Source organism: Chenopodium quinoa, unplaced genomic scaffold (genome assembly GCF_001683475.1).
Source record: "Chenopodium quinoa cultivar QQ74 unplaced genomic scaffold, ASM168347v1, whole genome shotgun sequence".
Classification (NCBI taxonomy): domain Eukaryota; kingdom Viridiplantae; phylum Streptophyta; class Magnoliopsida; order Caryophyllales; family Amaranthaceae; genus Chenopodium; species Chenopodium quinoa.
Genome location: NW_018744895.1, coordinates 3,004,698 through 3,029,122, shown reverse-complemented (window position 1 = coordinate 3,029,122; position 24,425 = coordinate 3,004,698). Strand labels below are relative to the sequence as shown.

At 36.0% G+C, this 24,425-nt stretch overlaps 1 protein-coding gene across 3 annotated transcripts; it reads right to left on the bottom strand.

Annotated features, from left to right (window-relative positions):
- Nucleotides 1-3,079: 3,079 nt before the first annotated feature.
- On the bottom strand, nucleotides 3,080-10,334 carry LOC110706060. 3 transcript variants are annotated; one of them, XM_021883967.1, is made up of 5 exons: nucleotides 9,526-10,334; nucleotides 7,590-8,871; nucleotides 5,052-5,862; nucleotides 4,485-4,682; nucleotides 3,080-3,676 (listed from the first exon to the last, which is right to left on the bottom strand). In XM_021883967.1, the coding sequence occupies exons 2-3, from the start codon at nucleotides 8,808-8,810 to the stop codon at nucleotides 5,818-5,820; spliced, it is 1,266 nt and encodes a 421-aa protein (XP_021739659.1). In that variant the 5' UTR covers nucleotides 8,811-8,871; nucleotides 9,526-10,334; the 3' UTR covers nucleotides 3,080-3,676; nucleotides 4,485-4,682; nucleotides 5,052-5,817. The 3 variants fall into 3 exon arrangements, with proteins under 3 accessions (XP_021739659.1, XP_021739658.1, XP_021739660.1); XM_021883966.1 differs by having other exon boundaries at nucleotides 3,080-4,682; XM_021883968.1 differs by having other exon boundaries at nucleotides 3,080-4,682; nucleotides 5,701-5,862.
- Between the last annotated feature and the right edge of the window lie 14,091 nt (nucleotides 10,335-24,425).

Below are 24,425 nucleotides of genomic sequence, written 5' to 3'. Positions count from 1 at the left end.
CATTCATCTAATAAAAATGAATGGTGTTAGATGAGTTCTCATTTTAAAATGGTTCTCACCTAAGCCATGGGTTCTCACATGATCCCATTTCTATATATATATATATATATATATATATATATGCAAACCTCAAGTAAACAAAAGAATACCACTAAAACACTCTTTGTATATTTTGTAAATCTATACTAATCTATCAAAAGGCGTTCCTAAAAACGTCTATGCGCCACGTATACCCCTTATTTCGCCATGTCACTTACTCAACTTCTTATTATGCCACGTCATCCACTTAGCACCTCAATATGCCACGTCATCCACACAAGTAGTCTCAATTATATTGAAAAAAATATATGGATGAGAAGGTTCGAACACTTGACCTCTTAGAAAGAAGGTTATTGTTTAATCATCTAGACTTATTGTCAATTATGCTTTAACCTTACACAATAAATAATGTTATACTATAAAGTATTGAAGACATATACTAACATACAAACTATTAGATGCTCTTAAAAATTAACAGTTGCATAGTTATAAAGTAGTAACCCGGGGCAACGCCCAGGCTACTCACTAGTTTATTGATTAAAAAGAGCTGATAAGATATAGGAATGAACACCAAACAATTAGGATTCGTTTGGCATTGCTGTTGTTTTCTGTTTTTTTGGTTTTTTGTTTTTCAAAATCATATAATATATGTCATATAATGAATCAAAATTTGTCAAACTTAAAATTATGATAATTTTGAAAACTGACAACAGAAAAGTGAAAACACCTTTTTCTTGTTTCTTGTTTTTGGTTTTTTGTTTTTAAAAAAAAAAACAAAAAACTGAAAACAAAAAATGATGTCAAACAATTTCCCTCGGAGTAGAAAAAAAAAAAATCTATTCTAAAATTACACCTTTCTAAAATTTGCATAACCTGATAACACCAAATAACTACAAAGGTCGGCATGCATTGGATCAATCCGCAATTGCTTCTCATCTAAATTTCCCACCTACCGAGTGTTCAACCCATTGCTGCAATAAATAAAAATAATAATAAACAAATATATAAAATCATTTCTTAAGGGTGTTAAATAAAGAAAAAATTGCCCAGAATAATCTCACATTTGAGACATCCGTCCAAAATAATCCCACCTTTGGGTTATTTTTAAATAATTCGACCTTTATACCAAATCCAGTGAAAATGATCCCAACACTACTAAAGAATATTGAAAAAGCTTGTCCTTATAGTGAAAGCTTGTTAGGTAGGCTTTTAAATACATACTAAAGAGCATTGAAAAAAACACTTCCTATTTTCCTCTCTACTCACTTTCTCACTCCTCTTGCTCATTAGCATTTTAATGATCATATTTTTATCCCACCAATGATTAAAAAAAAAAATGTCTTCACCATGACACTTTGCTAATACAAAGCAAAAATTTTATAATTACTCTACTAATATAATTCAATTTATCATATGATCAAGGTTGATTCAGAGATGTAACTATACAAATTAATTGACTTTAGTCTAAAACCCAAAAAAAAAAAAAAAAAAAAAAAAAAAATAGAGAAGGTATTGCGTGCGTATAGACGCACGAACTGTTTGGTGCGGAAGGCTTGGCTAATACATTTTACTAGTTGGCTGATATGTTTCATGTGTTGGCTGATATGTTTCATTTGTTGGCTGATATGATTTTTGTATTGGCTAATATATTCCTTTTGTTGGGTGATATGTTTTTTTTTTCCTTTTGTTGGCTGATATCAGACATCATTTGGCTTATATGTTTCTTTAGTTGGCCGACATATTTATTTTGTTGGATGATATGTATATTTTTATTGTTGGCTTATATGTTTCATTATGTTGGCTGATGTGTTTATTTTGTTGGCTTACCTGTTGCTTTTATTTGCTGATTTCATCCTTTTGTTGGCTGATATGCTTCATTTGTTGGCTGATATGTTCCGTCTCTTGGCTGATAAGTACCTTTTGTTGGCTGATATACTCCTCTTGTTGGTTGATATGTATCTTTTGTTGGCTAATAGGTTCCTTTTGTTAGCTGATACATTTATATTGATGTCTAATATGTCCATAATAATGAATGATATCAAACATCAATTGGCGGATATGTTACTTTTATTGGCTTATATACAAAGTATGTAAAATTACAAAATATTTTTATTTCTTCTCTCTCCTCTTTCCTCCTCTTCTTCTTCCACTCTTGCTTTCTCTCTCCTGTCAGTCCTCACGCCACTTCCCTTTCCTCCTCGAGAAATTAATCCGGCTACCGAGCCTCTCCTCGCCGTTTGTGCCGCTGTCGTTCACCGAACCCACCAAAGATCGCAACTCACTGCCACAACTCGCAGCCCACCACCACAAATTGCAGCGCCACCACCACAAATTGCAGCGCCACCACCACAAAATCGCAGAACCACCACAAATCGCAGCCCACCACAGTCCACAAATCGCAGCTGAAGTACACTTCTCCAGGGAAACACTAATCTCTTGATTGAAGAAGTGAAGATTGAAGAACCTTAAAAATTCGATTTCAATCGATTAAGATGAGGTATGATAATCTTGAATATGAGTTTTTGTTGATTTGATCTTTGATCGACGATTACTCCTTCGTTGCAATGGATACGGAGTTTCCCGACAACTTTTTCCAGCAACTACGGCCTCCACCTCCGCCGCTGCCGCTCCCGATATCTCCTAGCCGCACCAACCGTTGGGTGCGGGTGGACACACCCAATAGTTTACGATTTATGGTTAAATATTTAATTATAGAAAACAATCATGTGAAAAGTTTTCTGCAAGATATTATAAAAATTTAAAGACGCGTATGTAGTATATACAAAAACGTCTGAATTACCTCTTGATATACAAAAGGGTTGATCACCCTAGCGTTACAATTACAATTTTCAAAAAAGCAAACAAATTAACATAAGCAACTTAAATGCTAAATTTATCAAGTAATTAAACTAAGTCTTTTGGTCTTTCTTAACTACTCCATCATGCTTATTACAAATATAAAAGCAAAAGTACAAAAGTAAATACGTAAATGAATTTTTTGAGGGATATATTAGTCTCAACACTATTCATAAGGATTCAGTGATACTTTTGTATAGGTAGGGATACTGCAAGTTACTGGCTGTACTTGCGGTGCTGAAATGAAACTACAAGTAAGGGAAAGAAAGAAAAAACAGGAAAAACAGTAATAGAGGATTTGAGAGCAATGTAGATAACATTAAGTAAAGGAGTCACGTGAGGTCCTCCACCTACCCCCACCCACATAAGTACTGAGTATATTCCCTACTGACCCCACCCCTTGTTTTTTTTTTTTTTTATAAAAAAAAAAGAAATTGAACAGTTAAACGTGTCGAAGAAGCAGAAGAACCAGCCTCCCATCGCCGAGAATGAAAACCGACAACCTCTTAGTGTCGGCCTACTCGCCTTTCACTTTCGAACAAAAGCCCCAAGGTTTAGACTCTTTTTTTGAAATTTCCGCAATTCTATTTTAGATCTAGGGTTTATGACCGACGAGTCCACTTTTTCTCCCAAGCGTCCGACCCGGATTCCATGTCTGCACCCGGGTCGCGTCGTGTCGACACCGGTACGGTGGGGTGGTTGGCCGAGTCCGAGCTTCGCAGATGCCAATTGATTAAACAAAAAAACGAAACTCCTGAACCATATAATCAACCAATGTAACCTGTATGAATTTTAAGAACTTCAGAGGATAAAATGATATCGGACTCAGAAGCTCATCTTTGTTTATCATTACAAATCCATAGCATTCCTAACTCATTTCTTCAAGGAGGTCAAGCAGTTTATTTTGAATTGAGTTAGCTCACAAAACCATAATATTTTACATAGAAAAGAATATATTAAATTGAGTTAGCTCACCCTAGTAAACTAAGTTATTATAATCGGATCAGCATAGATAAACAACAAAGGACAACCAGTCTTTTTTATCAATTGATTTCAAGAATTCTAAAGCTTATGCGGAAAAAAAAAAAAAAAAAAAAAAAAAAACCCTCATTACATTCAATCCTTACTAATATTAAAGAACAAAGGCAGTCAAATCAATTTAATCCTTATAAACAACAATAGACAAAGTTTATCAAGAAAAAAAAATTACGAGTATTTGAAGGGCATGATAAACTTAAATGATATTAATTTACCCACCAGCTATAGGATTAAGAGGGAATCAGTTACCTATTCCAATATTGAAGAACAGAATATAACTTTGTTAATTATAGAGAGGAGTCGGCAATTGGCAGCTAAATAGCAAGATTGTGCTATAACCAAATCCCATCAAATTGAAAAGGCAGTCAACTTGATAGTTACGGCATCATTAAATCAAGGTTCAACAAAAGATCCAATAAACCAATACAAGCAAATATTAAATGCTTTAAATACTATTAAAAATAACTTGAGAGTCAACTACAAAGACAAGCAAATCAATAGCACATATTTGTATCAGCCAAAACAGCCATCTTAAGCTACAGGATGCAAACCTGATTGCAACCTCTCCTTGCTGTGATACCATTATTGCCAATTGTGTATATATATTACTCAATTCGTGAATTGTAGACTCCACATTCTGAAGTGCTTCAGCTCTGCTCTGCATATAAGTGTCTTCTAATGGAACCATCTGTTGCTGTTGCTGATTCTGTTATTGCAACAATGGCTGAGATTCCACATCAGCTGATTTTCTGCAAAATTAAAGATCAATGAAGTCAACATCTTAACTAAAGGAAACAAATGCCATTATAATTACAAGCTACTAAAAGACATAATTTGCTCGGTAAAAAAATATATATATTATTACTCAAGTTTAATCCCATGAACGATTTGCTCCTCGTATTCTCACTTTCAAACCATCATACTCAACAAAGTAAAAAAATTTCAAAGGTTAGGTTAGACTTAATTGAGCAAAATATAGAAAATGCTCACTTCAATGCCTCAATTTTTTGACACCAATCGAAAAAACAAAAAGCTAAAACACTGAGAGCTCACTCAATTTGTCAATCATAAGATTGAAGGTTGCATAGGATATCATTGTCCTAGAGAGGAGGAATTACCTTGATTCGAGGAGCAGAAATGAGGTGGGTTGATGATTGTTTTTAGGAATAATAAATGAAAGAAATAGAGAAGTGGGCCTTTAACCGGTGCGAGGAGGTCGCCCATGTTGAATCTAGCAACAAAGGATAATGTGGTAAATATATTTTCTTGAGGATAAAATGGGAAGAGCGCTGTTCATAAGAGATACCCATTTTACTCCAATTTGGCTTTAAGAGTTATAGATAACACATGCATTACATGTTATAGCATCTAATAATAAGATGAACGAGGGAGTAAATGATATCCCATTTATTTAACCAAACATTAAAGATACAAACTCTTGAGTTCACACTGCCAATATATTTTATGAGTTCAGTGAAATGTTAATGAGATCTTTAACAACAAAATACAACTACTCTACTAGCATTGTATCGGCACGAGCTTCAAACCTTTCATGTACCATGATCCAATGTCGACGAGCTTAAAGACAACAGTCGACCAACTCACAGTATTTGGAAGGGTCTGACACCTATGCCCCTTCCAATGCGGGATTAAAACCCGCTGCTAGTTCAAATACAACAGAAGACTTGCGTAACAATAAGCCTAATTGGTACTACTCTTATTGAAGCATACCACCAGATTACCATAAATTAAAGAGGGAGCAAACACCTGCTTTTCCTTTATTCATTCATTAATGTACAGTACATGCTGTAGAATCAGCACAGTGCAGCATCTGACGATGGTTGCCTGCAACAAGCTTCAGCTCTTACACAGCTTTATAAATAATCATTGCTCAGTGAAACACCAATCATCTAGCACCTCTTCAACGTTCTGACCATCAAAAGCAAACATGAGCTTCAGTATAATGATAAGTGGATAGCTTTTTCATTTCAAGGTAAACTCTAATTCCACAATGGATAAACATACTTGACACTTTGTAACAGTCAAATTATAACGAGATAATCAATAATTATTAAAACATTGATTAAACTCATGTCTAGTGGCTTCAAAGATCAGACTAACAGCTTGGCTTCAACTAGATAATCCAAGAAACGAAATTGTAATTTACATCAACAGGTTCTTCAGATTGATCCCACATCCAAAGAAGATATCCCTCCCACATTGGCATACAAATGTTAAGATGCATAGAAAAAGTAGGAAGATGATGCTATACATGGAAAACTAAATAGGGATTAAGAAAGATGAGCATAATCTTGGGCAAGAAGGGTAAAACACCTTGTGTATCAAGAGCTGAATTGTGGCCAGTGCATTGGTTACCTCAACGGGTATATTCAGAAATTCATATATCCACTTAACTCTACTCTAATTTGGTGACAACCACATTTGAAATCAAGCTTCGCAAACACCTTAACCTATAAATTTCATCCATCAATTCATCAATCATGGATATTGGATAATTATCATGCACATTCCACTTTCACAACCATCCACACATAATCACCCAAAACTGTCCATTTACTTCTCTAAGAGCCCGGAGCAGGAGAATGCACTAAATATTGATCATTCCAGGTACTAACATATCCTTAAACAGCCTCTCTATTTTGTCGGATTGTCCTATCGTCAATGTGAGTACCTGTTGTTCCCTTTCTCAAGGGTTAATGAATGTTACTTTCCACGGTTCCATGCCTACTCCCTACTTTCTGGAGGTAACTATGTAACTTATCCGGACACAATTCCCCTTCCTTTCCTTCAACCTCCATTTCTATACGATTCAATTCCACTAAAACATTTCTTCCTTAATACCAAGATCAAGTGATACAGTGAACACCAAAGGAAAGGACTGACCTTATCACAAACTCGAACTGCATTGTCCTTTCCTTTGCATAAGTGACCATTGGGCCCAACTTCCCAACTTCTGAACACCCAAAATTAAGTTCAAAGGATAATAACACTACACACGAATCAACCCCTCGCAACTGAAAAATTCTACGATTGAAAGACTGGAAGTGTGAATTTTTTAGTACCTTAACGGAAATGAATTTGTGATATACCATAACCTCCGGTTCACCGACTCACTAATAGCAACTCTTCCCACTAAACAGGTCATACAGTTGTCAACTCATGTCAGATACATGGTTCACTATTAAGTTGGAGTTTAATCCAAACAAGGATGCAAAGAGAAAAGTAATTCACACCTGACATCTCACATATAAGTTATATCGAAGATTCCTAATGGTTTATGGGATGTCACAAAATGTAATGCAATTACTCATCAGAAATTGGTTAAGTTTTTTAGTTTATAAATTCATTTATATCAAACATGCAATCAATATCAATTCAAATTTCAAACACTATCTAAGTTGGGAAATCATATTCTTAGTCATAACTGTAAAAGCCAAGGATCAAACAAGACACCCGTATGCAAGAACTTAGAGAAACTAGAAAAGAAAAGAAAAATAATTATGAAAAGGAGTCTTGAGCAAATAATTACACAATGACCGTAAGAATGAAGTATGCCATAATTAGAAAGCGAAGCTCAACATGGAAACAATAATTGCAAGAAACAACATGAAGCAACTGATCTTGTCAATACTCACATCGAGTTCGCAGGGAATTTTGCGCCAGTTCTTCAACGTGATTATAGTGCGTGTATATGTGAACATAGAGAACAAGGATCCACAAAATATATTACATATTCCATTCTTTCGCACAATTTCCATATGATCAGAATCAAGATGATACATCATAAGTGAACGCGCAGAGCCCACAAATAAGATGTCAGATTTCGGATGAAATGCATATGGATGTAACCATACATTGAAACACTTGATGCTTATTCTTGATGCAAGATCACATATGTGGGCAAGGGAGATTTTATACTTCAATATCCATACACTCGGTTCACTGTGGCTATCACGCAACCAGACCCACAAATGTCCACATTCTTCCTTTGCATATGAAAGAGAGCCAGCTAACACCCCAAGACATCCTGGTAGTGTATCTTGTACCTTGTTTGGGGAAGCAAATATACAGGCTTTCTTAGTTTCGAGGTCAAAACATAGAATCCTATGATACAGGGATAATCTATATAACATGCCTTTAAAGTAAACACAATGCCTTAGCAACCTAAAGCAGTCATGAGGAAGCAGTAACTTTACTTCAATCTCATGTGTCATCCATTCTCCAGTTTGGGAATAAAAAATATGCAAGCACTGTGGCTGAGTTGTAAGCGATGAGATGACAATACGGAAATGAATGGACTCGGAAGGGTCAAAAGCTAACGAGGCATAAAGGGAAGGCAGATGGATTGTAGGTGGAGGGAGAGGGATGGGCACACATTGTTTGATGGCAGGGTTACACACGTAAAACTGAGGTTTAGGACACCGAACAAACAAAAGCAAGCCGTTACAGCAGTCCAAAAAATCAGGACCACGATGATCAAACGGCAATATACTTGCATAATACATGCTCTCACAGGCAGATGTATCATAAAGAGCACAGCTACGGAAAGCACGTTGTGGATGCACCTTCAAAGGGGAACAATCAATGCTGTGCACACTATCATCATAGGCCATACGGTTATGAAGTTGCATTTTAACATCTGGAGGGGAGATGGATGTAACTTTCCTCAACTTACAAGTAAACCGAGCAATACGAAAGTAAACCCCAAAAACTGGAGCCTCAATTGACAACTTGGGAATGCAAACATGGGTGATAATTCTATGCCACTCTTTTGATACACACTTGCACCTCATCAGATCCTTTTCTGAGAGCTTACTCATAATTTTAATAATCAGATCCTCACAAAGGAGCTCCATTCTCGCTAAAACCAACTCCAATTTACTTCCCAGAATCCCAACAGAAGTGAATAAATTAAACCTACAACATACATAAATTCGTCATCAAAATCTACGACATAAATAAATTTCTTTTCTTTTATGACTCCTTCAATTCAGTATGCAAAAAGATAATAAACAAACTAACATTAGACAATGATTTTTTTTTTTTTTTGGTGCACATTAGACAATGAATATTATAAGTATATACAAGAAAGATTAAAACTTTCAATTGAATTTATCAGAATTAATCTCTTGCAGTTAACATTAACAGTAGGAAAATCTTTAAGAATCAAATTTGACCCCAAAAAAAACCATAAAGTTTAAATCTTTAAGTGATGCGGAAGATCTGGAATTGAAGAAAACTTACCAGCCCAACTTGTGAGAGGTGTTACTATATTAATCATATACTTATATAAGTCACATCGGAAAATTCATGTAAACGCAATAATTTTTTGTAATTGATAGAATTGCTAAACAAAACCATAAATAAATGATAGAATTGTAAAACCAAACCCATATATAAACACAGCTATGTAATACAGTTCGTAATTCTAATACTTACAAAACCAGTTGAAAGATTTAAGAAAAAGCGATCAACACTGCTAATCTAATGAATTGCAAAGTACAATTCTTGTCCCGTCAAAACAAAAACAAAGAATTAAAAGCAATTTAGTCAACCCTGGTTTGGTTATACCTGCGCAACTCCCGTAGCCGAAAGCCTTCTCCCGTAAAAGAATGTGAAAAGTGATGAAAACAGGATGTTACAACAGAGGATACTTTTGTTTATTTATTAAGAAGCTTTAACAGGGCATTTGGCAGGATCAATAGGGATGACGAGGATAAAAAAGTAGGATAAAAATATGAAACTAATAGGTGATTAAGGATAAAAATTATGTTATCTATTGTTTGATATGATTTGGGAATTATATTGGGATAAATAGTAAAATTACTTAACTATTCTTAATAACATTTCTCCTCTTCCTTCCCTTTCGTTAAGGGTAAAATTGTCTTTTACTTTTCAATATTAATCCCTACACCCCTTATTATAAAAAGGAAAAATTGTTAAAAAAAACCTTTCAAATGCCTCGTTTTGCAAGAAAAAAACCTTTTAAACGGATCTTTGTTAAAAAAAAACCACCACGATGACTTTTTTTGTTTAATGAAACCTCCACTTACTTTTTCGGCATTAATTGCTCAATTTAGGCGTTTGACTCTTTCTTTTCCCTACTTGCAGCTTACTGTTGGGTACTTTTCCCTCTCTTTTTTTTACTCCCTAATTTTCCCTAAATAAATATCCTAGGGCAAGCCTCCCCAATTGAATTGAAAAAAAAAATAAAAAAAATTAGGACAAACTTCCCCAAATCAAAACAATTGAAAGGTAATTTAAAGTTCTTAATCTATTTCTTCCTCATTGAAGTGCTGACTTCAACATTGTAGTACTCAAACCAACGTTCTTCTCTCTTCTCTATCTCATAGTTCTCTTCTTGCGCGTTTTTTATGTTATGTAATAGTTCTGTTATTGTGCGTTCTTTTCAAAAAAAGTTCAACAAATTAGGGCAATAATTGAACAATTTTAGTCAACAAATTCAACAATCCATCAAAGTTTCTAGATTTTATTTAAGCATCACACTTCAAAATCACCACCAACAAGCAACAATTAGGTTTGTTTTTTTCGAATTTATCTGTTAAACCCTACCCAGTTTCACGCAATTTCTGCAATTCAGTACGAAATTAAGGGTTCGTACTTCACTATGTAATTAGGATACCTTGATTTGCGTCCAAACGACCCCTTTCTTCCTCCTTTAGCCATTGATAACAATGTGAGTTTCTCACTTGTATTAAAAAAGCCCCAATTTTTATACTAATTCTAGTAATAAATTGATGAATTTAAACTTACCTAATGTTATTGTTGAAGTATTAATGGCGAGCAGCGGAGGAGAGAGAGAGAGAGAAACCCAAATTGATGTGATAGAACTGCAGAGCATCCATGGAAGAAGGAGAGAGGGAATACATGGGAAAGACTTTGGAGGGAAACTAAGAGGGGAAAAATAAAGGGGGAGTGCAAATATACAAAGAATTGGGTGTAAGTAGGGAAAAGAAAGAGTCAATGCCTGAATTGAGCAATCAATGCCGGAAAAGTAAGTGGAGGTTTAATTAAACAAAAAAAGTCATCGTGGTGGTTTTTTTTAACAAAGATCCGTTTAAAAAGATTTTTTTTTGCAAATGAGGCTTTTATAAGGTTTTTTTTAACAAATTTTCCTTATAAAAATAGAGGGATAACACTACTTTTTATCCCTATCCCTTTCATGTGGGATAGAACAATTCCCATTAAAGAAACAAGGGATTATTGGATGCAAGGTGTTTTGGGGTTTTTTTGATGTCCTGCGGGAAAGTTACAATTCCAAGATTGACCTCTGGACGCCTGCACCTGCAAAACAACGGAGACTCCTGTGGGTGGGAGTTCCGCCTCCGAAGATCAAGTTAGAACGTGTTTGAGGAGTAAAGTGCGGAAAGTAAAAGGTCTCCGTTGGATTCCAAGAGAGTATCTGCAATGTGTAATTGCTCAGTTCGAGGTGTCAGGTGTCTGACTTTCTCTGAAATTGTGAGTCAATGTGTATGCCAATTAATTATGTTCCCGAGGGGGAAACATCTCCCTTTAATAGGGTACGGTGTTGGAAAACGTGCCCAGTACTAGATTTTAGTGTTCCTAGGACTAACTAGGCTTTGCCTAGGAATTTGGGTCGTTAGAGGCTAGTTTCCTGGTTGGCTATATGTCTGCCACGTGTCGTGGCCTGATTGGTCCACCTTGGACATCTCACGAGGTGACACGTGGCAGACTTTGGTTTGTCCACGTGGTAGGGCTTGAGTGGTCCACATGGCGGACACGTGGCAGGGCTTGAGTGGTCCACGTGGCGGGGGAAAAATCCCTTAATCACAAGGGATTATCAATCCCTATCCCACCTACAATCCCTACAAACAAACACCCTCTAAATGGACAATTTGAGGGATACCCAAATAGGGGTGTTAATTATTTGGATTAAAATTGAAATCCAATTCAATCCAAATCGACTTGTTAATTCGAATTGGATTCGAATTTTAAATCGGATCGGATCACATTGAAATTTTTTAATAATTCAGATTTTTGGATCGGATTGACCTTCTTTAGATCTAAAAAACCTAAATAACCGAAATATGAAACTAAGCCACAAGGGTGGGTGATGAGAACCGATCCCGAGATTTCCAAGAATCGGAAGGGAGGCTCTAACCACTTGAGGTATGCCTCACTCTCATGTTAAAGTATGTTTATAGTTTTTTAATACTAATTATGTAAAACCATGTTTTCAACCCTTGTTAAATCATGTACCAATGTGCTTTCAAGAATTGATTTTTTTATAATCATGTTTTTATTTTTGTAATCACATTAGACACTAAAAATTTCTAATGTATTGTTATTTGGATTTTCAGATCGGATCTAAACAACTAAGTTTTAATTCGCATTGGATTTGGTGGGAAATTCGGATTGAATTTGAAAATTGAAAACCGAATTTATTTCGGATGAGATTGGATTTGGCCTAAATCCAAACCGAAAATTGAATGGACACTCCTATACCCAGATATCTCCTACATTTTTTATGGTGTCCAATATTTTTTTTATGGTGTCCGATGTTTAATAATGGTGTTATATAAATGCTCATTAAAATCCCTTCGAATTTTTGGTAGGCTAGCATATATTAGTGGTGCCTAAATTATTTTTTTTGACAATTACAAAATATTTTGATGGTGTTCAATATTTATTAGGAAAATTTGTCAAAAAAAATCTTATAAAAACACCATTTTACGGAAAAAAAAAACCCCTTTAAAAGTTTTTTGGTTAAAAAAAACCGCCATGTTCATTTTTTTTTTTTTTGCGAGAAGAAACCTAATTCTGTAATAACCCTCTAATTAACTTAATTACACTCTAATTTCCTCCCATTTCTTCTAATTAACCTCTAACCCACCAAATTACTAAATAATTAGATTTGATTAATATATAAAAAAAACCACCACCTCCTCCCTTTCCCCCTACCCTGGCAGGCGGCAGCAACCCCCTTCCCCACCGAACCCTCCGCCTAGATCCTTCCACCTCCGGCAACCTACCTCCATCGTCGGTCGACCCTCCTTTTCCCCCTTATCCCCACCAGTGCCAACCACCTCCTTAATTTTGAAAAAACTAGAAAATCGATTTGAGGGTTTTTATTTTGTGCATCTTACTTGCAATTTGATGCTTGTTTTGGCTTTCATTATGTATGTATGTGATGCTAGGGTGATTTAGAAGCAAATTGCAATTGTTTTGGACTTGATTTGAGCATGTTTGAGTAAATAAGAGCCAACAATTCGAAGTGAGGTGGTGGTCGCAGACGGGGATAGGGGGGAAATGGAGGGTCAGCCGCAGTGGAGGTAGGTCGCCGGAGGTAGGGGGATCTGGGCGGCGGGTCCGATGGGGGAAGGGTTGCTGCAAAAGGGAGGGGGAAAGGGAGGAGGAAGGGAAGGGAATGATTGGTTGGTGGTTGGGACTGGTGATTTCTTTATATATAAATTAAATCTAATTGTTTAGTAATTTGGTGGGTTAGAGGTTAATTAGAAGAAATAGGAGGATATTAGAGTATAATTAAGTTAATTAGAGGGTAATTAAAGAAATAGGTTTCCTCTCGCAAAAAAAAAAAAAAATGAACGTGGTGGTTTTTTTAACCGCCAAAAAGCTTTTCAAATATTTTTTCCACAAAATGGTACTTTTAAAAGGTTTTTTTTTTTTTTGACAAATCTTATTTATTAATGGTGTTGCTTGTATAAATGCTCTTGAAATCCATTCAAATCTGTGGTAGTCCAGCATATATCAGTGGTGTCTGCCGTATGCCTCAAATTCCTAGCTTGTAAAACGTTTAACAAATTTTTATGGATATTTATACCCTAAAAAATATTATTTTACATGTTAAATAGGATTAATACTGTTTTTTAATTCCAACTTTCACCAATTTATTTTTATTAATCCCAACTTTGGATTATTCCTTAATAATCCCAACTTTAAGGTGGCCTATCTTTCTTCATACCCAAACCGGTCAACAAAAGCCAACAACCTTCTATTGTAAGTTGCTGGACACGTGTCGTCACGTGAGTGGTCCATTTTTTTTTTTTGACTCAACCAAATTTTCTTTTTAAAAAAGAAAAAAACAGAAAAAAAAAAAAATTCCTTTTATTTTTTCATTATATTTTTAATAAAAAAACTATTATTTTTTATTTCCCACATCACCTTTAACAGCCCCTCCCCCTCCACCTCCATTAATGGCAACCACCATCCCCTCCATTTCTCCAGCAGTCCCCCGTCCCCTCCATTTCCGGCCGCCCTTCCACTTCCCCTTGAAAACCTTACCCGAAACCCACCTGAAATTCCCTTTCCTCTTCCTTTCCCTTTCTCCTCCATGACTTCCGACCACCCAATCGAACACCAAACCCCTCGAATTCCAGAAAAAACCCACCCACGTTATCGAAAAACAGCCAAAAAAACCCACCCAAACCGTCTCGAGAGCACGACGCACCGTTTGGGTATTCAAATTGGAGCACAATTCGAAGTTGTTGCTTCGATTGGAGGCCGGAATTGTTGTATTTAACTACCAAATTGATATAATTGATGGTGGATTGGAGCAATTTGGTGGCGGATAGGTGATATTGTTTTGGGCGGCTGTAGGTTGATGTGGGGCTGTTGTTGATGAGTTTGGGTTGGCGGAATGAAGACAGGGCCGTGGGTGGCGGGATGAAGACAGGGTCGTGGGTGGTGGTGGGTTGGGTGGCTGGGATTGGAGCTGATTTGAATTGCTGATTGTAGGTGGCGAATCGACGTTGAGGTGGAGATGGGTGCTGCGGCTGACGAATTAGGCTGGTGGTGATGGTGGTTGTTTGGTGTTTGCGAGTTGTGCGATTGTTTGGGTTGAGCTGCTGGTGTTTGTTGTTGTTTTTGTGGTTGTAGCGTGTGTGGAATTGGGCGGCTGATCGGCGGGAAGAAAGGTGTGAATTTTCCGGTGGACGGTGAGGCTAGGCTTCTGGTGGACGGTGTGGCAGGGGTGGCCAGGGAAGGGAAGGGGGTTTTCTGAAAAAAAAAAAATTAATTTTTAAGGTTTCTGATTAATTTTTATATTTTTTTTAATTAAATTTTCATTAACCAATTAACTTGTGACACGTGTCACTTTTTAAAAAATTAAAAAGAAATAACCCATTCAACCGGTCACCGGTTTTTGGGATTGAAGAATGATAGGCCACCTTAAAGTTGGGATTATTGAGGAATAATCCAAAGTTGGGATTAATAATGAAAATAAATTGGTGAAAGTTGGGATTAAAAAACAGTATTAATTCTTTTAAATAAAAAAGTTTTGTTTATTTCAATATTTAAAGCCAACTTTTACTCTTTCCATTTCCTTTGTTTTTCCTATTTGAAATTTAAACAATATTTAATCTATTACTCTATACTAAAGCATAATCTTTTTTGAAGAAAATTTTCTCTCCTAAACTCTGCTTTATTCTTTTTATTTATATAGATTTTGACATTATTATTAATTTTCCTAGGAGCATTTTTATCTAATTGTTTATTGTTATACACATTATACAAGTGCCTATATGTAAATAGTTAAAATATAAGCAAATAAGTATAGGGTATAAAGGTCACCAATAACAATTTTTCTCAAAGGGTTGGCCATAACGTGCGCGTTGAAATACCTAGTAAATTGAAAAATACAAATTGTAGGGAATTTTAAGTTAACTGAGTTGTTTGATTGAATTTCATTTGAGTAGAACTACATAGGAATTTTCATTATTTATAATATGTAGGAATTTATGTATCTAATCTTTGCTAGAATAGAAATTAATGTAGAGAGTTACTCTCCCTTTTGCTAATCAAACAGGTTTAGGAAATTCTTATGAATTTGAATATACAAAATTTAATTTTCACAAGTTGAATTTTGGGAATTTTTCCTTCCTATGTTAATCAAATGACCACTTACAATGTGTTTTACAGCTTAATATTAACAAGAGAGTAAGCAAAAAGTGTGAAAATGTATAATAAACTCACCTTTATCATGTTTGTTAAATAAGTGATTAAAATAGCATTACAAACTAGGTTTGTTTTCGTTCTCTTTTCCATTTTCCCTTTACGGCTTTACCAACTATTCCATACCAAAATCGCCCTAATTAGGAACTTTTGAGAGTATAAAAAAATCATGGATGGTTTTCATTCATTAATTTTAATTATATTATGTAGGGCTAGCAATCCCTGACCCGACCCGAACCCGACCCGAACCGAATCCGAACAACCCGAATTTGACCCAAATATCATATTTTGTAATAATTCTAAAATATACACTATTTTGATACTTTTAAGCACAACCCGAAATCGGACCTAAATGCTGACCCGAATAGCCACCCCTAAATTATTATGTCAATCATCATCTGTTACCATGTACCTCCGAGGATATGAGAATCAATGTTTTAGTAGCAAAATTTGATGCCAGTTTTTGTGTGGATATGTGAATCTCACTCTACAAAAATTGAAAAATTTACCAATCCAACTTGACAAATGACAATATTGCTTGAACAAGAAGAGATAAAGATATCTAAAAAGGAGAGAAAAAGTACAATTCTAATATGGAAGGGAAGCGGAGAAGGTATATATACCCTAGAGATCAAGAAATAAACTTAATAGATTCGAAAACGAAAAAGTGATGTAAGGTGAAAAGAGATTAAGTAAAGCAAATAAAGGTGAATAGAGACGATTGTACGTTATCCAAAAAACGAAAGAAGACCAATAATTGAAAAGAAGAAACAAATAGATGTACAGTGAAGCAAACGAAAAGGAACGGAGGGAGTAACATATGACAAAGTTGAAAAATCTATAAGATAAACTTGCTCATGCTTTGTTCAGTCAGCATATAAGTATATTACAAGTTTGTATCTTTGAAGTTTAACAAATAATGTCCTTAAAAAATTACTACCATTAAATAAGAGCTAATAACCCTTGCCTCTCACTATCCGAACCAGTGCTTGTTGATGTAAGAATCTCCAGATCATAAAACAATATACTGGGATTAAACCTGTGTTATAGTTTCAAAATCACTTCGTGGCGAATCCCCCCAAACTTCACTAATATGAACAATAATTCCCGCAAAAAGCGATTTTAATTACTCGGGTGAATATTATTCAGCAGAATATCAAGGGAGCATAATATCTTTCATTCTTAGCATCAGGAAGATGAGATCCACCATCTCAAGTCCGGATGTCTCCAGCAACAAACCAACCAATTCAGATCCACATAACTGTGTAGAATTTACTAAATAGGTAGCAACTAATGCAAGCTTTGAGCGTATCACTATTTATCTCATTAACCCATTCCAATTTTTTTTTTATTAGTGACTTCAATTAACATGAAACAAATTATATATAAAAATTATTAAAATTAACAAATTACGTAAAACTACAAATATATTGTACTAGATAAAAGCCCTTGTGATACGCGGTTTTTCATACATAAACATGAACAGAAGTATTTTCTTATAGACTCTAACTTAAAATGTTATTGCCTATTACAAAAGTATATTTTTTAAAAATGTAATTCATAATGCGACTTTATTTGTTGTTGTTATATATTTTATTTATTGTTGTTAGTAACTAGATTAGACTCGTGTGTTGCACGATTTAAATTGTTTTATTATTATGCATAAAAAAAATAGTTTTTTTTTTCCATTTATGTAATAAAAAAGCGTGGCAATATATTTTTGTTTGAAAAATAAATATTATAGATTTAAAAAAAAATTATTTAATGACATCATAAATAAAAATGGAGGGAATTTTTTTAATGGGTGACATGTAGGATAGTTTAAAAGTTGATGATGTTAGCAATATTTTGTTTTAGTAATAGTTAATAGATAAGACAATAATATGATATCTTTCAAAATAAAAAAAATTGTAAATTATATTTGAAAAGATAATATTTTTCTTTTTAAAAATAATTTAAATTCTAAATCTTTATATGTTGTTTTTAGCACTTGAAATTACACTCTCAAATCTATATATCATTTTGTATATTTCTTGTGATCTCTTGATCTCTAACAAATTATTTGACTATTCAAATTTTTTGACATAAATTTCACATAAATGTTTCTAGAAGGTAAAGTTTTATCTTGTTTTAATTTTTTTTTTATGAAAAAAACATCTTATGAATCAAATACTAGATAAAACCATTAATTTTACAAGATAATTTTTATTTTTTTAATAATTTAAATCCTAATATCCCACGGTTGTTTATACATAAAATCACACAAAACATAATTTTCATAATTAGTCATACTCATAATATTTTTGATTAATTTGCTATTGTTTGTTAAGGATAATTTTTTTAATTAGTTTCATATAATTTATTCCCTTAATAAATATTTTGATAAGAAAATTAAAAAATATACATACATAAACGTGTGCAACAAAACATGTATACTATTATCTTCTATTTCGATAGAATCACAAACTTTGTTCACACCCATATCTCTTCCCTCTAATAAAAGTGAATGATCTATAAATTTTAATTGTATAAAATCAAATCTATGCATTGGAATTTTTTCATCGTCTCCCATCGCACGAACAATAGTGTTTTGGAAAATTGAATCATTATTTTATTGTCGCTGACAACGCGTGCGATATTGTTTCATATTCATAGCAACTGAAAAGTATCTAATGGAGTAAAATTTTTCTTCAATCAATTTTGAACGAAATTGTTGAACAAAGTTGGCTTTAATTGAGGTATGAATGTAATCACCCTAATTAAAAATAAAAAATCAAGTTAATTTAATGACTTGATTAAGCTACCTAAATCACATGAACTAAAAAGGTTTATTAAAAAAATTAATAAATGTAAACGATTTATAAAGATATAATAATACCTCCTCATCCAATAAGATCATCAGGCGAGAAACTCGTATTTCGATTTTTTAATCATTTTCGCTTGACTTTAAATCCTCTGATTAGATCTGCATGTAAAAACAAAGGACACTGTAATAGACAATTTGAGGTTTAATTTTTTTGTGGTGTCTAATGTTTAATAATGGTGTTATATAAATGCACCTTCAAATCCTTTCGAAATGGTCTAGATTATCTTTTTGATAATTACAAAGTATTTTGATGGTGTCCAATTTTTATTAATGATATTGCTTGTATAAATGCTCTTGAAATCCATTCAAAGCCGTGGTAGTCCAGCATATATCAGTGGTATCTGCCATATGCCTTAAATTCCTACCTTATAAAAAGTTTAACAAAATTTTATGGACATTAATTTATATCCCTAAAAATGTTCTTTGACATATTTTCTCTCATTTGATTTTCAAAGTTTAAAATTGTCTCTTAATCCCCTAAATTGATTAATTACTTGTAAATAAAAAGTTTTGTTTATTCAATTGTTTTGGGTAAAAATACTCCAGGGCACGTGGCCCTCTCAAAAGGTGACACGTGTCACCTAAGAGAGGATCAAAATGAACCTCTCCTTGGCTGACACGTGGCATCCCCAATCATTGGGAAAAAGACGGCCTTCAACGCCCAATTCCCGGGATAGCCCACCATTCCTAGGTTTCCGTAACCTAGGAGGGCAACACGCATCCCAAGACCCTATAAATAAGGAGATAGTCCCACCTCGAGAAACATTCACAAAAAACTTGAGCAATCATTAATTGCAGATAATTAATTCTCACCTTAGAGAATACTCCTGATCTCGGAATCCGAGAAGATACTTTACTTTCCGCACTTTTACATCATCCGAACACATTCTAACTTGATCGTCGGAGGCGAAACTCCACTCAACCGGAGTCTCTATTGTTTTGCAGGTACAGGCGCCCAGAATCCAGTCTTAGAATTGTAACTCTCTCGAGGGACACAGAAAAACCCGAAACATTTGGCGCCGTCTGTGGGGAGAGTACTTCTAAGATGGCTTCACATGAGTCTGTATCGCTTGCTAATGAGAAACGCCCTACGGCCGAAGTCGAGGTTTATTCAGACCAAGACAGTAATGATGACTTTGATGTCGAAACTTATGTGGCCCCAGACGGGTCACTTAGAACCAGGCGCACCCGTCCCATGGAAACATGGGAACGGGGCAAAGAGCAAGTTGGTCTAAGTGAGCCAACCGGACAGCCGTCTGGGCAACCCCATGCGGCAGAAGGCACAGCCCCAGTAACTCAAGACGAACTCATGAAATTCATGACAAGTTTCAAAGGGGAAATCAAGGACCTGATCAACAAGAAGACGACTACCACCAGCAGGGTTTCTCCATCAGAGAAGAAAAAGCCTGTTAAGGACCGTGTGCCTACTCCACATCCTAAACCAAAGGAGGGGAACCGACCCTTGATTGATCAGTCCAAGATCCGATTCCCTGAAACAGGGAAGAGGAAGGCCATCCGGCATGTTCAGCTGGATGGATCAAAGAAGACTTATTCTGATGCCCGGATGTTAATCCAGCAGAAGAAAAATCAGCAACTGTCTGAGTCGGCTTCAACGTCGACTTATCCAGACAGCATTCAGAATAGCTCAATGAGGTATTCGCAATCAAACCGAGAGAGTCAGTTAGGTGGCTTGTCCGTCCATACATGTCGTATGGGCAACCATACATGCATCCGACCCTCTTTGGTGGTTAGGCAGCACAAAATGTCCAACCTTTGGACTGGCAGCTTTGCTGCTCAAACTTGGGGAACAACCTTCTGCGTTCTCCAAGGAGATAATCGAGGCGGCACAACCGGCCAAGGTTAAGAGTCTCATGGTGGGTACTTATGATGGTACCACCAACCCTGAAGATCACGTGATGGCCTACACTAACCTTATGTATTTACAAGGGTTGGACGACGCCACCTGGTGCCGATGCTTCCCGGCTACATTGAAGGGCATCTCCCAACGATGGTTTGGCAACCTGCCACCCGGCTGCATCAATAGCTTCAAGACGCTTGCGTACTTGTTTGCTTCTAACTTCTCTATGAACATCCCTGCTAAGAAAACAAGTCTTGACTTGGGTGCAATACAGTAGGGAGATAGAGAAGGGCTAAGGTCCTATGTCAGACGGTTCGATCTGATGAGAATTCGGATTCAAGGGCTGTCTAACGAAGTGGCGTATACAGACTTCTTTAAAGGTCTGAAGGACAAGTCGACCTTTAAGTTCGACCTCGTCAGAAAGAGGGTTGCTACCCTCTAAGAAGCTTTGATGGAGGCGAAAACCTATATACAGGCACTGAACTTTGTGCCATTAGTAAGCCGTCGGACCCTAAGAATTCTGACAAAAAAGAAAGTCAGCCTGCTCAGCCGGCTAAAAAAGAAGAGAGCAAAAAGAGAAAAGAAATCTGGGTGGCAGATGATTCTAAACAGCCATCCCTAAATAAGAAGAAAGAGTTTAAACCGTACATCCCCAAGTACGAGTTTAACAAGGACTGCTACTGCATCCTCATGGAGATTAAAGACTGGGTGACCATTGAGAAATCGGCTGCAGTGAAAGGTTCCGTAAAAAACCGGATCAAAAGCAAGTATTGTCATTTCCATGAGGACATTGGCTATGACACCAACGACCGCTATAGCCTCAAGCGGATGTTAGACCGTCTGGCTGATAAAGGGGTGCTGAAGTCCTACATTCTGAATTCCAAGGTGACCCTAAGGACAAACAATGGACAACCATCCAAAAAGGCAGCCCAGCCGGCTAATAGTTCGGACACTGATGAAGAGCCGATCTATACAATAGCAGGCGGCTTTGCTGGAGGGGGTCCAACCATCCGGGGCATCAAAGACTATATCAGGCGGCTGGATGTCAACTCAGTTGATGGGGGCATGGCGTCTAAAGACACCTTTCCTAAGGTCATTATCACTGAGAAGGATAAGGGCAAGGTCAGGAGGCCGCATGATGACCCCATGGTCATTGAATGCAAAGTGGCCAACCAGAAGGTAGGCCGGATCCTTATTGACACCGACAGCTCGTCTGACCTTATCATCCATAAGTGCTTGGCAAAGCTCAAGTACAAGCCCAACAGTATGCACAAAGTATCTCACCCCTTAGTTGGTTTTGGGGGTGGAGTAGTGCATCCGGTAGGGAGGATTGACCTACCCATTCGGTTAGGGGGAAGGACGCCACATGGTAGTCCGGTTCTTGGTCTTTGAAGGTGTATTACCCTCGGGAGTAGCTCGTACCTGTCTAAAAAGGTTCTTCTGTCATTGAAAAGAACATTCGATTTCAGGATCCAATGGAATGTAACCTGATCTAGAACTCCTAGGCATAAATACAGAACTAAACAAACAAATATGAGAAATTGTCTCAAAGAACTTGCATTCTCTAAGACGAAAGAAAAATAATCTAGACTACAAAAATAATCAGGAATAAAAATAATACCGTTTCCCCGGCAACGACGCCAAATTTTGACAAACTAAAGTCATATCACCTAATCAAAAGTAATTCCTAAAACCATTAACTAAAATAGATAGGGAAGTAGGGTCGAATCCACAGGGAAACAAGTCTTTCTACTCCTAAATAATTAATATGATTAGATTATCAAGTAACAAGTAAGAATTGTGAGAGTTATACTACAGACTATAATTAAACTAATGGAATAATCAATAATAAAAAGCCTAGGGTATAAATAATATACCAAGGTAAAACACAACAATCAATCATCAATGCATCAATTAATCAGATCGCAAAGGGCTTTCGCTACGTATTACAATCACAGAATTAATCTACCAGTATTAAATCGCATCTCTCGAATCTTGACTTAACCATTTATGAATTAACCTGCCTATTGAAACTAATCCTAAACATCAATTATCATCTCTCGAATCTCGAACCAATATTGTATAACTCATACAATTAAACCAGCGCTAATCTAATTGCATAGCATTAAATCAATCAATAAGAAATTAATCTAAAACATTAACAATCAACAATAATAAATTACCCCTTCATATTACTCATGGATCCCCACAACTCTAGAATTAAACTATTCATGCATAATTAAATCTAAACTAATCAAAGCAGTTAAATAACGCATAATAAATCAAAGCAATTAAATTACTGAAAATAAAGGGGAAGAAATCGTTACCAAAGTAAACGGAAATAATGAATTACATAAAACTCAAGGTGTAGAGAGAAAATAAAAGTATTAACTAAAAGCTAAAACTAAACTAAGAGTTAACTCAATGAGCCCCGATCCTCCATCCCGCTTAACAAAGTGTATTTATACTTAAGCTAGGAGACCTAAGCTAACACAAAGATTAAAATCGCTAAACATCCTTCAGAAACATGCGCCCGGTCGGGCGCGCCTTTTGGTCTGATGATCTTCACTCGTGCCCGGTCGGGCGCGAGACAGGACGAAGGTCTTCTTTCCTTCCTTCTACCTCGCCCGGTCGGGCGCGCCTTAGGGCGAGACACCCACCCGGTCGGGCGAGCTCTCGGACAAGCTAGACCTCTTCAATTGGGCTATTTACTTGGCCCAATTCACATTTCCTCTTTGGGTCTTTAAGACTCGGTCCAATGCGACGAACTCTTCTTCTTCACCGAGCCCTTAATCACCAAATTGATTGCTCCAACGCGGTCTTAGGCTACGGAATATGGTCATAATAATGCGATCCCACTCCAATGCTTGTAGTGGCTCAAATAAGTTTGGGAAAATGCTCCAAATCCGTAATTTCCTATAAAACAATAACAAATCTACGAAAACACTAGAAAGCGCATATCAGTAATAAAGATCTAAAGAGCCAAAAATACTCCTAACTATGACCAAGGGACGGGGGTAAATCTCTATAGAAAATGAACATATCAAACTCCCCCAAGCCAAACCTTTGCTTGTCCCTAAGCAAAGCAATGAATAAATAAATCAATACTTCACCCCAAATACATTTCAAACCAATAAATACGATTCAAGGCAATTTCAACAAATATGTATCAAAAAAACCTCTTTAAAACCTAAAAAAACCCTAAAAACCCATACACTCCTTTCTCTCTCCCCGCCTCCCTTCTCTTTCTCTCTCCTCTCTTCTTTCCTCTTCCCTTATTTCTCCTTTCTTTCCTCCCTTCTCCTTCCTCGGTGCACACAACCTTTTCTCTTCCCTTCTTTCTCCTTCCTCACCTCTTCCTTGTTTCTCTTTCCTCTTCCCCTCTTTCTTTTTTTTCGTTTCGTTTTCTTTGGCAACTCAAGGTTATTTCAAGATATTCAAGGGCAACTCATGAAAATTAAGGTTTTCATGTCAAATTCGACCATGAAAACTCTAGATCTAGAGTTTTCATGGTCGAATTTGACCTTATGAACCAAATTTCGACGTTTTTTTTGGTCAAATTAAGGTATGTTTCTCTTTTTTTTTTCTTCTAAATTTTGATTTTAATTAATTTGTTGAATTTTCTGATTTTTTTGAAATATATGGTGTTGGTGAAGTATGGATTTTTTTATGTTTTTTTTTGGTGTTTTCAGTGGTTGTTTCGGGTGGTTAGATGGGTTTCGGTGGTGGTGAGGTGGGTTTCGGTGTTCTTTTGGGTGGTTTCGGTGAGGTGGGTTTCGGTGTGGGGAGGTGGGT